Here is a 13,868-nt window from a genome sequence, read left to right as displayed (position 1 = left end):
CAAAGCTTGCGTCTGATCCTGCTGAAATTAAAATGATGAACAATAATGACACCATAACTATTTGTGTTGGTGTTTGCCTCTGCTGCTCTGTCATCCTAACACTGGCTTTTTTAAATTGACTTAGCATTTTATCTCGTCGTCCCAGCACAACATTATGTCAGCATGGAGCGCAAATTCATCAGACAACCCTCTCATCCTGGGAGAAATGACCTGCACATTAAGCAACTAACCCTGACAGTAACAGCTTATGATGTTTTTCAGCTGTGACTTCACTTACTGTATAAAAAAGTAAAAAATACAGCATGACAGATATTCATCAAATTATAGACGTTTTAACTTTTGGCCTCTTCTTTGTTAATGTCTTCCTCGCCCCCTCACACTTCTCTGGTGTGACCGCCTTTGGCTGTGGCTTTGCAGCGTTAGTTGTAAATTCCTTGGAGGACTGAGGAAGTATAAATCTGAGAGAGCTATCCAGAACAGTAATCGCAGAGTTTTAAGGCGTCAGCAAGCTTCTGCTGAAATACAGAGTTTATTTATCTGCTTCTTGAAGGAGCAAGTGTCACCCGTGTAAAGTATATTTCTCACTGGTAGTAAATAAAAGATATGAAGAGCTTGCTTCAGTAAGGAACAATGAATGATTGAGGTTTTAACTTTAAAGGATGTTGATGTTAGGGCTGCAACAGAAGACTGTTTGGTTATATTAGGATTAACTAATGGCTTATTAGCATGCATATTAGTAGCATATTGGCTCCTTTTTACTCATTATAAAGCAATTGTTATATTATCCAACTATTAAGTCAGTAAGTTTTAATTATAAGAACTTTTTAACTCACTTACAGTGAGGACCCCCCCATTTGCTGCGGGCCCTCCAACATGTTTGCTGGAGAACGGGCCCTTGCAAGAGATTCAGATTACCACCTTAGAAATACTAAAAGACACAGTGCAGTGTTACATTGGTGGCATTTGCTATACATGCCCGTGAAAAGGCAAATATTAGGTTTATAAACCATCTGAAAATAATGAAAAATGCCCCAATGCTAATTTTCCAGAGACCAAAGATGATGCCTTTGAATTGCTTTTCTCTCAAGCAGCCCAACATCCAAAGATGTTCAATTTAGCAACAGACTGCTTCGTAAAAAGGAACGCTACCACAGGTCATTCATTCCAACTGCTGTCAGACTGTTCAACACCGATAACCTTTAATGTAGCAACATAAGCACGTATCTTGCACTACTAACCACTTCTACCTCCGCCATCTTGTGCAATTATCCTGTGCAATAATACTATTCTTCTTATTTTTTTTTACATATTTATATTCTTACATTCAAACACTGTATTTATTTATGCATCCAGCCTTCAACAAGGCAATACTTTTACACTTTATTCAAATGTATATAATGCACACTTACCTCCTATATACAATTATTGTATATAGGAGGTATATATTGCACATCACGTATAGTCCTTTCTATATTGTATCTTTTTTTCTCTTATATATATATTTTTTAGTATTTTTAAGGCTACTTGTTTAATGTCTGTACTTGTACTTATTGTATGTCTGTCTACCTGCTACTGTCACAAGTAAATTTGCCCGATGTGGGATGAATAAAAAGTCTAAAGTCTAAAGTTTACTGGAATGAATGAGAGGAAGAAGTGGCAAATGCACACAGTGGAGATGTTGGATTAAATTATTGCATTGTATAAATTAAATTGTCAGTATTTTCATTCAAAATTAGCATAAATCATCTAATAAGTTGACAATTAAGTCTTTGTCATCGGACTAATCAATTTAAAATATGCAATAACTTCAGATGTATGTCTATACATTGATATTACAGTTGCCCAAGCAGATTGGACATAGTAATATAGATTTACAACAAGAGATTTGAAATATCTTAAATCTCAAATGATAAAAAAAAAAAAAGACAGTTTGTTTATTTAGTTTGTTTTGGCATTTAAAAAAAATGCTAATGAAGATCTTTCTCTTCTGAAAAAATGTCTTCCCCAAAACTACATAGTGTACCTTTAAAAGACCATGATTGTGATGATGATGATGATGATGATGATGATGATGATGATGACATGCAAAGTCTGACTTTCTCTGATTTCTCGAGCATGATCTTATAAAAATGCAGCTAAAATTGTATTGTTGTTCAGCATCACTCCAGAAACTAGAACTGAAAGTATTTCAGAACAACATTTTGATGTCATCAATAGGGAAATGAGGGAAAAGGGTGAAATATTCTTATCAAATAACATTTCTGACCCTGAGCTCCTAACACAGGGTTTATGCATCCTGGTGCTGTCTTGTGAGGCGAATCATAAATGTGAGTGTCTCCAAAGATGTTGATGAATTATTGAGATTGTAATGTTAATCCAACCCACAACACTGTCAACTGACTAATGTTATTTATTCTGCATATATCTTGCAATCAGACTGGTCCACTGTGCTGTATCAAATAGGCTTGTTAAAATTAAAATCTGACTTTTCTGTTTTTATCCTTGGAAATGTGTCGTGTTGAAAAGTGATAATAGAAAATAGTGTTTGCACATTTAAAACGGTACACAGAGGGTCAATTATTGTCTAAAGAGATTATATGAATCACAATTGAGAATAAAACCCTCTTGGCATTCTAGATCATACCAATGCCTGATCTCTATTGAAATATGCATTTTAGGTCTAAGGTATGGTCCAGCGGAGCCTGCAGAGAGACAGAATCAAGGTGAGCGCCAGACTGACAGGTTGGCTGATGATTGATGAAGAGAATCACAATGCTGAGCAAGTTTATTTCAAATTATTTGATAAGAGCCGCTGCTCTCCAGAGATATTCAGCTACATTTACATTAATCTACTCCTCCAGCCCATGTTCTTTATAGCACTGATGATGTCCCTTATTATCGCTGTTTGATCACAGAGACCATTTTGTTCTGTCACGATGTCCCCGGCTCTCGTTTCTGCTCTGACGTGATTGTACGATCAAATCAAAAGCAGCTGGGACCTGAGTAGAAAACAACTCCTAAAAAAAAGCTGAGGTTACCGCTGATCCTGCTCAGCTCTTTTAATGGTTATAGATGGTGACAGGAAGTTAGAGGCAAAAAGGCTCATTACTCATCTTCCAGGTAATCCAAGGTAAAGTGTATTTATTCTCACAAAGATTTAAAAAAAGAAAAACTAGGCCTATGTAGCAGAACATTTAAATTCAAATGTAGAATACCACATTAAATGTGTTGAGCTATTGATGTGTCTCAACATTTTGATGTTTAAGTCAAACTGTCATATTTCATGAGCGTATATCATGTTTTCAAGAAAATGTATGTAACATGAATTAGACAGGAGCATCTACAGACATATTGCTGATTGAAGATCACAGTTTGTTCAGGGATAATCAAATTATGTAACAGAATCTCAGAATTGTAAAGTACAATTATCCACAACAATAGTAAACCTACACCCCTTACAGTAAAGCTTACAGCACAAACAAATACTGAGGAAAAAAAAAAATACACTTGGCCCTTTTGGTTATTTTGGTTAGAATGGATTGACCATAAAAGTTCTGACAATCCCAAAACATAACGGAAAACAAAACAGTCATGGTTATGACTTTCAATTTGCCAATAAAGACCAACCTTTTGGGGAGGAGCTCTGTGACTTTGTTGGTTTGTTACAGGAGGCCCTCCATGTCGCTTTGGGAAATGCAGAGAAGCAACCTATTCAGTCGTCTTTGGAAGGAGGATGTGTTGCTGTGGCTCTTACTGAGGTTACTTCCAGTATTTTCCCCCTACTACAACTGTGGTGTTAGGACAGAGGGTGTTGTATACTGTATGAATAAACATGACCCTTGGAGCAGAAATACAAACTCAGACTGTGAATATTTCTGATATTAATGAGGCAGTAACACAAACTCATACATGTTAACTTTTCCATAACTGAATAAACAAGCTGTTTCTTAGAGGAAAATAAGGTCCCCAGAACACTGTTTGAAGGTTGAAAAGTGGCAGGGTCCGCCAAATATAAACAAAGTAAAACAGGATGAAACTGTGTTGTCCTTAAAGGTCAGTTTGTTTATTCAGTTATTTAGTCATGAAAACAAAAAATGTGTTTACTTATTTACAAAGACAATGATACGGAAGAGGATTAGGGCCACACATGAATTTTTTTTGTAGTTCTGACTTTAAAGTCAGAATTCTGAGATTAAAGTCAGAATTCTGAGAAAAAAGTCAGAATTCTGAGATTAAAGTCAGAATTCTGACTTTTTTCTCAGAATTCTGAGATTAAAGTCAGAATTCTGAGATTAAAGTCAGAATTCTGAGAAAAAAGTCAGAATTCTGAGAAAAAAGTCAGAATTCTGAGATTAAAGTCAGAATTCTGAGAAAAAAGTCAGAATTCTGAGATTAAAGTCAGAATTCTGACTTTTTTCTCAGAATTCTGAGATTAAAGTCAGAATTCTGAGAAAAAAGTCAGAATTCTGAGAATAAAGTCAGAAGTCTGCACATGTAAATTTTTTTTGAGTTCTGACTTTAATCTCAGAATTCTGAGAAAAAAGTCAGAATTCTGACTTTAATCTCAGAATTCTGACTTTTTTCTCAGAATTCTGACTTTTTTCTCAGAATTCTGACTTTAAAGTCAGAACAAAAAAAAAAATTCACATGTGGCCCTAATCCTCTTCCGTACAATGAAGTTGTTTCTTTCCTGATAAAAAAAAATCCCCAAAATTGCATCGTGCACCTTTAATATTGTTCTGTATTTGAGGTAATTCACATGCACATATGCAAAGGAAGTTTAAAGCAGACATGCAGTGAACCTGATGCATTTTAAAGAGTTTAACAACAACTGTTCCCTTCAGCCCAACACTTATTCATAAACCTGTGTGCTTATTAATTTGATTTCCAGACAGGGGGGGCCCACTGTCATCCACCACAGAGGCTTACACCAGCGGAAGTGCTGAGAAAACCAGGAACAGCGGGGCAAACACCGCACTGTGTGATGATCAGGTGGAGAGTCACCTGCTAGCGTCGACCGAGCACAGCTAGCCCAACTTGACAGCCGCACTCAGGGAGACATGGGAGGGTCTCAGAGCGTCGTCATACCTGGTGGAGGGACTGAAGGGTACCACGTCCTCACGGTACGAGCGGTTCTCCGTCACTGGCGAAATGTTTACTGTGTGGGTTGTCTGTCACAGAGGAGAGAGACCTGCTGTTAGCCGCAGAGAGGCGGACGGAGGGCTAGCTAACGTCTTAGCTTAACTACGTGTTCATGTTTACATTTATTAAGGTATTAAGGTGCTGTTATAAGAGAGGACCCGGGAGATGTGTCGCTTATTATTCAGCCCGATAGCTCAAAGTCTCTACCTCTAGCTAGCTGCCAAGATGTGAATGCGTTTGCAGCGCTGCAGTTTAGTCAAACTGTGGTTTAGATTTTCTGAAACTGTCCTCATAGCTCTCATTATATGTATAAGTTAATCTGCCAGATGTTTTAAAGCTATTTGAGTTCACGTGGCTTGACGTGGTTCATTAGTATGAAAACATATGGCCTGGTTAACAATATCAGAGGATTTCTCTCTTGTCGGAGCTGTCAGTGAACGCCTCTTTAATAAATCAATAAACCACCTTGAATAACCGGTGTGGTTACTCTTTGTGAGCATAGGTGTGTGTACCTACAGTTGAAAAAAGTTCGTTTTCACACTCTTTAACACTTTCATATGCTCATTTTTCATTTTGTATTCACTCTTGCTGATAAGATTGCTCATCCCCCACTATCAATAGCTGGAATTTCTCAATTAATTATTCATAGAATAGTGAAAATGGGCATGACATCTCCAAAAAAGCCAACGCTGAAATATTCTAGTAGCTTATTTTGACTAACCAAAAGTCTAACAAAGAGTAGGTAAATCTACAGTGAAGGGGAATCCTTTACGGAGGCTTTTACTGTAATCACCCTGAGACAAGACAGAAGCTGAAAAACTGTCAGTCTTGCAATAAAATCTATCTTTATATAACAATAGAATATGATGAACTGGCGACTTGTCCAGGGTGTACCCTGCCGCTCACCAAATATAGTCTGGGATCGGCTCCAGCCCCCCCATGACCCTGCAAAGGATAAGCGGTGACAGACAATGGATGGATAGGGAATAGAATAACTTTATTGTCCAGCCAGAACAGGAAAATGGCTGCATGATTAAAAACAAAAACAAGACACATCACATCAATAATACAAAGATCTCCAAGCCCATGTTATTTATAAGTGTTGCTCTCCCCACTCAACAGTCCGAAAATGGCATATATTTCATATATGATATAATATATGCAAGTTACTGTCATAGTAGACTAAGAAAATGAGCAAATGTTCACACTTGAGAGAAATATTCAAACTTGTGGCTTCATTTGTTTAAAATATTACTGTAAAGCTTGATATTGAGGGTGCAACTATATAAACTTAAAAATGATTCATGAATGCATGACTCATGATGATTTAATGCATGAATTCAGACCTCTAATGATTGACAAATCAAGTTACTGTGACTTATGTGAGTGATTCCCACTTAATAGATAATCAGTTATGTTAATTCACTGTGAGTCTGTACATGAATTCCTATACATGAAGTTAAGGATTTCACTCAAAAGTGTATTTATGTATATTGTGTTAATGTTTGCATCTGAGGACTAGTTTGATTTATATTCATATTTCTATGAAAACAGGTATTCCGCTTTCAGAGAGGCTTAGAAAATACATGGGTCTGAAATGTTGTGTTATGTAATTGGAATCCAGCTAATTTGGTCCCATGTGAATTCATTTATGAAGTAACAGTGAATTAATATTCATTCATCGATGATCTATGAAGTGTGAACCAAAAACATAAAGAAATAGAAACTTCATCAGTTGTTAATGGTGAACAACAGTGATTCATGATGCATCCTACATTTATTCATTCATTAACTCATCGTGAGTCATGATTTAGTCGGACATTGATTAAGTAAATGATGTGTTCCTGTTATAAAGTGATTTTGCTTTATTGAGGTTCAAGATCAGTTGTCTTTGTACAAAAAAAAGAAAAAAGGCTTTCACAGTTTTTTCAGCATCAGTGCAAATGCTTTGTTGGTTCAGATTCTGCAAACAGTGTAGCAAAAATTAGTAGAAAAAAGGTATGCATCCGTCTCAGTTGGATCTTGTGTTAGGGTTAGGTTAGAGGCAGGCTTGCAAAGTGAATGGGATGGATCAGAGGTGAGAAAGTGTCAGCGCCAGAAATCATCCCCAGAAAGTGTTTATGAGCACGTTTCATGCCATTTGGAGTTGAATGGCACCTATTTGTGGTGACACATAGTTGGACTTAGGCTTAGAGGCAGTACACTGACTCAGATATTAATGAAAAATAGAAATTCCACCAAAATCCAATAAAACCAGGTGTGTCCTATTCAACTAGTAACAGAAGACATTGTGGCATCGATTTTGAGTCAATGGGTCAAATGACCTGGAAGCTATTAAATAAGACGTGTCCCTATGCACAGTGAATGGGATGGATCAGAGGTCAGGATTCTGCAAATAGAGTGATTCATTTTGAGGTGAGATTTCTCCACATTGCTGCTGTGAAATGAAACCAAATGTGTACCTATGATAGAGTAAGGCATCAGGAAGAAGATGGAATAATAATGATGAACTGAATTGATTTAACATAAGGTCAAAGGTCAAAATAATACAAAGTGAATGGGATGGATCAGAGGTTAAATTTGACTTAAAGTGTCAATTGTTCAAACTCCACAAATGTTCCTCCAGCAAGTGTTTAGGAGCACATTTCAGGCCATTTGGAGTTCCTATTTGTAGTGACACTTTTCGTGATCACACATAGTTGGACTGAAATTTGAAATGTCAGGGCCAAAAATGCTCCACTGTTTAACTGCTGTTTAATTTGGAACTGGTTTTCAAACCCCTGAGCGTGAAAGGATTTTGCTGAGTGGGAGCTGACGAGAAAGTCAAGCTGGCTGCAGCAACAGTCTGTCTGTCATCTAAAATGGATGAGATGAGAAAACGTTTGTACAGCATTCTTTTTCGTTGAAGTTTTGTTAATCAAAGAAAACGTCTGCTCAGCCTGCCTGTGTGGTGCTCATGTTATAATGTAGGATATTTACCATCGGTAATGGATTTGCTGCTTGGTTGGGATGCAGTGGCACATGTGTAGTAGATCAACCTGATCGATCTGACACCGGTATGAGTGTAAATGTAGATAACCCTACTTATAGAAGAAGGCGTTGGATGATGGGTGGACTACTATATTTTAAAATTGCTCCAGATGTATTAAAGGGCCAAATGTGTGCCAAGAAAATATTCCCAACATTATTAAACCACAACATTTTGAATCTACCATCTGCATGTTGCAACAGAAACGATATTCATTCAATGAACCAGGTCATGCATTTCCAGTCTTCTGGCGTCCATTGTCTCGTCTTCATAATGCTGAATTTTACAGGTGCAAGAGAATTCCCCTGGTCACCGTGCAGGACTGGAGCCATTCTTTGATTTCATAATTTCTGTTTGTGACACCAGACTGGTAAGTTTACTCTAATGGCAAAAATACAACTTTCTGCAGCTTTTGGACCTGCTTTAATAAGTCTTGTATAGTCTCATGAGTGTTATAGAAGATGATTTAAATGTTTTGATCTCTGACAGAACAAGGACAATGACACCCTAAAAGAGCTGCTGAAGATGAACGTGGAGAGGCCCGTCAAGATGCTCTTGTACAGCAGCAAGACACTGGCAGTGAGAGAGACCACCATCACACCCAGCACCATGTGGGGCGGCCCAGGGCTGCTGGGGCTCAGCATTCGCTTCTGCAGCTTTGAAGGAGCCAATGAGAATGTTTGGCACGTCTTGGTGAGTGTGGCAGTTTGACACCAAATCATTTTGAATGGGTCTTACATGCTCGCTGTTCAGATATCGTATGATTTTTTTTTTTTTTTATGTTTTGGGGATTATATGGTTTGATAAATGCTGTTTGCTGAGCATCACAGATTTGGTAGAATTAGTTCAAAAATCTAATTGTTCCTGGAGAAATGAAAGCATTGAAAAAGTCTAAAATGCAATAATTTGGGCCTTAAGTTATCTAAAGTATGATATTGACAGGTCTTTAAATTGATTGGATTATGAAATTAACTCTGCTTTTATAAGGTTTCATTAACTTTAGTCTTACTTCTGAATGTGTTTTGTGTATTAATTATGCTGTAAAACAAACTACAAAAAGAAGCCAACATGATGACTAATGAAAATTAAGTAATACATTAAAATTGTCACCTTCATTTACTACTGGACTTTTTGTCCACTATGAACATGAAATTAGTTGTCAAAACAGTCTTAAATTGAACTTGCTGAAACCCAAAGAAACCCTGTGTATGTTACTGCTACCACCCAATATGTCTATGCATGTTGTTTGAGTCCAGGAAGTGGAGCCAAACTCCCCTGCAGCCCTGGCTGGTCTGAAGGCCTACGCTGACTACGTCATAGGAGCCGATGCCGTCATGAATGAGGTACTTGCTTTGAAGATTATTGGTAGCACTGACTTAAATTTGGCCACATGTTAACCTGCTGTGTGTCCTCGACAGATTGAAGATCTGTTCTCCATCATTGAAACGTATGAAGGGAAGGAGCTGAAGCTTTACGTTTACAACACAGATGCAGACAACTGCAGAGAAGTGCTCATCACTCCAAACTGTGACTGGGGTGGAGAGGGCAGGTATGTCAGTGAGCAAGGAATGATTTCTGTTGCCAGTTGAAAGCTGAAGAATTGATTATAATTTTTTTATTACATATGTAGTAAAGAGGGAAACTAAACGTCTTGCCATTTGGATCCCTTTAGAGGTTATGGTTGTCACTTCGCATCCTCTTTAATGCTCCCGTGAAATGTTTGGACACTGTCCCCTCAAAGTATTATCTCTCTTAAGTTTAGGATGTGGTATCGGCTATGGCTACCTGCACAGAATACCTACGCTTCCATTCTCAGAGGGCAAGAAGATCAGCTTCCCTGCACATACTCCCAGTGAACCAGCTCTTCCACCTAAAGATGGCTTCACTGAGGTAACTCAGCATGTTAAACAAATAAAATAATCACATCCAGACAAAAACATTATTTTGTGTTCCAGGTGTTGTGAACGTTTATTGAGATGAGGTCATTTTGGTTACCAGGTCCATCTCTCTGCTGTCATTCCAACCATTCCAGTTGCTGTGTCTTCTTCTGTATCGACTGGGTTAGAGCAGCCTCTCGCCGGCTTATCAGTCAGCTCTGACCCCACTGCTGTCATTAGCGATCTAAAGACAGGTACATTATCATCTCGAATTGTTCAAAACATCCCGTTTAAATTGCTGTGAGGTTGACCATGCTGTACAATTTGCAGATCAAGTGAAATGTATGAGGAAAACTCTCAACCATTTATCATCAAGATGGTGCTTGAGGTTTGATTTATCAGCCAGGGCTGTCTGACCTTCTCTTGAATAAATTGCAACTAGATGGCACTCTGCTTGTGTTGCTCCAAGCGCTAAAAACAAAAATATCTGAAAAACTCAAGATCAGTGTTTTTTCAGAAATCATGAGCCAGTTCCTCAAAAATATCCACAAACCTTGTTGTGAGAAGTGTCATGTAGGAACTACACTTGCCATTATGTCATTGTTTCGTCGTTGAATTGTTACATGAGAGTAACAGTTTTGTGAAATTGTTTTAGGAGTTTTTACTGTCCCACTGACAGTCCCCTCATCACACAGCGTCCCAATGTCTGTCAGTCCTGCTGCTACACTATCAGGTTAGTAGACACTGGGAGGTCATAGCTCCTTAAATCTCTGAAAGCCAAACTTTGGTGACACTAGTCTGCTGACCTGTCGTTTTGTTTTATAATATTTATTGCACAGGTTCAACGCCCTTACCTGGAGGTCTTCCGGGGGTATTGTCACCTGGAGTTGGTGGATTACAACATCCAGGTATTGTTTTATTCTCTGGAGTGTGCTTGAGTTATTTGTAAATAATCCTAAAGGAGTGAGTTCGGTCACAATGTATATTGTTCTAACCATCCACAAATCACATTAAAAAGACCAAAACCAATGATGGTTTAATTGTACTTGCATGTGAATCCAGGGCCAGATATAGAGCTCCACTGATGTCCAAAAGCTATTAGGAACATGAACGAGCCACACTATTGCAATCAGTGACATTTTACCTCATAGAGATGTACATGGGTAGTATAGCTTATTTTGATTTAACCTCATAAACAGCATCTTGCTGCCATAAATACTTAATCTAAAAAGTGTCAGATGTGATTCAACTAGGAGTTAATTAAACCTTTTACATTTAGAATAGGGCTAAAAAAAAAATCCAGCTTCTTAAGTGTGAATATTTTGTTTTCTTTTACTCCCGATCAAACATGTTCACCATTTTATAGTCTAAATAACTAATCGATAAATCCAGAAAATAATCATCAGATTACTCATTAATGACAATAACTATAAGTTTTAGCCCCCGTTTGCGGTGTTTAACATTACCCACATCTTCTCCAGGAAAAGTCATAAGCCTTACAAAATGTTTTATTTATTGGTAGTTTGCCACAACGTAGGAACAACAAAGAACAATGAGCCAAAATAAATGAAGAAATTAGTCACTCTACTGTAGGTAAGGACACCTATACAGTACTGGACACAGTTTTTAAGGTATCCTTGATAAATAGCAGCTACAGTGCTCAGATGAGGGCTTGAAAATTGTTTCTATTTTTTTCTTTATCAATAGTGATATGTTGTGGTTTATTTCAAACAAATAGCGACAAATTAACTTATTGTAAGTCGCTTTGGACAAAAGCATCTGCTAAATGTAATGTAATGTAAATGTAGATGTGTTTGTGTTGTGCTCTACAGGTCTCCCACCCCTCACCCTTCCAGGTGTGATCCCCGGTGTAACTCTGCCGCCACCTGACTTTGTTCTTCCTCCAGTCGCTGCTAGTGCATTTCCTACTGTTGCACAGGATACCACATTTCCCTCTCCTACCCAACAGAACAGTACACTGACCAAAAGCCCTGTCCCATCATCAGGGACCACCTGTGAATCAATAAATATCTCAATGACTGCAGACTCATCTTAGCTGAGAGCACCTTTGAATGGGTAGCACACTTGCTCTCTTTACTCAATCCAGCTGTCTGTTGCAGACAGACTGCTTGTACATACTGTTAGGATTCTAAGTACGTATCTTGACGATACTGAAACTACATTTTATTCTAATCGTATGCAGCAAGTTTTCCAGTGAATGTGCGTCCAGCAACAGCAGTCCTTCATCTTGAAAGCAGCTTGTTGATGGCAGAAAAAAGGAAAATTACAAGAATTTAAACCTCTCAGAATACTTCAAATAAACTGTTGCAGAAATAATTGACAACTCAATCATAGTAATATATATGTGATAACATGAGTTATGGGGACTCAAAAACAAGTGAGAAATTACATGGCTCAGAAAAGTGTAAATATGTGGGAAACAGGTTTCTTTTAAGTGTGCAAGTCAGTATTATTTTTCTTGGTTGAGCTACTACTGAACCCCTGACGGGTCATGGTAGGGATTTTTAATGGAACCACTTTTGTGTTCGCTCGACATAAGGTCTGTGTTTCCCCTGATCCACAGGATCAGTCTGTTAGTCTAGCTCTGTTACAATACACCCTTAGTTCAGGGAAACGTTCTGCAGATGATGCAGAGATATGATACGAATTTTGAACTTCAAGGCTCACTGCTCCTTTCAGACGACCAAGCTCCGCCAATGAATAGCCACCAGCTGCATGTGAACACAGCTACTGTGGCTGCTCTAATGGTTGGATCTATGGTGCTGTGGATGTGGCCACTGCGCCTGCTCCCATTAACACCGTCAAAGCATGGGGTTTGTCACAGATGACAAATGTGTTTAGAGCTGCAACAATTATTTGATTACTCAAATAGCTGTCTACTACAAAAAGTAATTGCTGACTATTTTGACAATTGATAAATCAGTTTGAGTCATTTTGAAATGTAAGTCACAAATTCTCAGATTCTAGCTTCTGAAATTAATGTTTTCTGGTTTCTTTACTCCCGTACAGCCAGTAAATTGAATATATTTGGTTTATAAACAAAAGACAATACATTAGGGACATCGTGTTTGGGCCTTGGGAAACGCTGATCGACATTCTTTACCATTATATAGACCACAAAACTAATCTTCAAAATCATCCCGAGTTGCAGCTTTAAATGCGTCACCCACCTAACCACAGGAGGGGTTCAGAGATACAGTTCAACTGCAACGCTCAGCCAGCACTAGCATGTTAATTTACTAAACACACAACCATTGTACATTTGTGTTATGCCTATAATCCATGGTCCTCAACCACCAGCTCTCCTAATCATCTACCAGCTGCAATGATACAGACTTGAACCTTTGCTAGCAGCATGATGTGGTCTCAACCAGAGCGGCGTTATCATAATACAGCTCAGCCTTTTTATATGGATCAGAGGGAGTGCAAAACATATTTGGTAACATATTTCACAGTTCAAATTAAAAAGATTGATGAGGCAGTAACTTAAACTAACCTTTCTTTAAGCAGGTTTACCTTCTGCAGTCATTAAAAACGGTTTTGGTTTTGTAAAAAAATCTGTAAAGTGAGATATTGTTACCTTGATTAAATTGATGTATTTTCATTATCTCAGCCTCTGGTCTGCTTTTTATTTCTATGCCCAGCTCTTCAGTAGTTCCATTAGTGGTTCATGTTGTGTGCATCTGTGCCTGTCCTGTAGCAATGCAGTATGAAACACAACCACCGTGTGTCAGTATAATCTTATAAAAAGGAGACCAACGCTGGCAGACTGCACCCTAAAATTTAAAGAGTGTATCAAC

At 38.1% G+C, this 13,868-nt stretch overlaps 1 protein-coding gene across 1 annotated transcript; it reads left to right on the top strand.

The window, feature by feature from the left end:
- The first annotated feature begins 4,893 nt into the window (after positions 1-4,893).
- On the top strand, positions 4,894-13,675 carry LOC115587944 (Golgi reassembly-stacking protein 2-like). Its single transcript, XM_030428091.1, has 10 exons — positions 4,894-5,123; positions 8,460-8,540; positions 8,660-8,863; positions 9,427-9,513; positions 9,589-9,719; positions 9,928-10,060; positions 10,169-10,301; positions 10,703-10,780; positions 10,887-10,955; positions 11,880-13,675. The coding sequence occupies exons 1-10, from the start codon at positions 5,061-5,063 to the stop codon at positions 12,101-12,103; spliced, it is 1,203 nt and encodes a 400-aa protein (XP_030283951.1). The 5' UTR covers positions 4,894-5,060; the 3' UTR covers positions 12,104-13,675.
- The last annotated feature ends 193 nt before the right edge of the window (positions 13,676-13,868 follow it).

The sequence above is a fragment of the Sparus aurata genome, chromosome 9, assembly GCF_900880675.1.
Source record: "Sparus aurata chromosome 9, fSpaAur1.1, whole genome shotgun sequence".
Lineage (NCBI taxonomy): Eukaryota > Metazoa > Chordata > Actinopteri > Spariformes > Sparidae > Sparus > Sparus aurata.
This window is presented reverse-complemented; position numbering and strand designations above follow the sequence as displayed.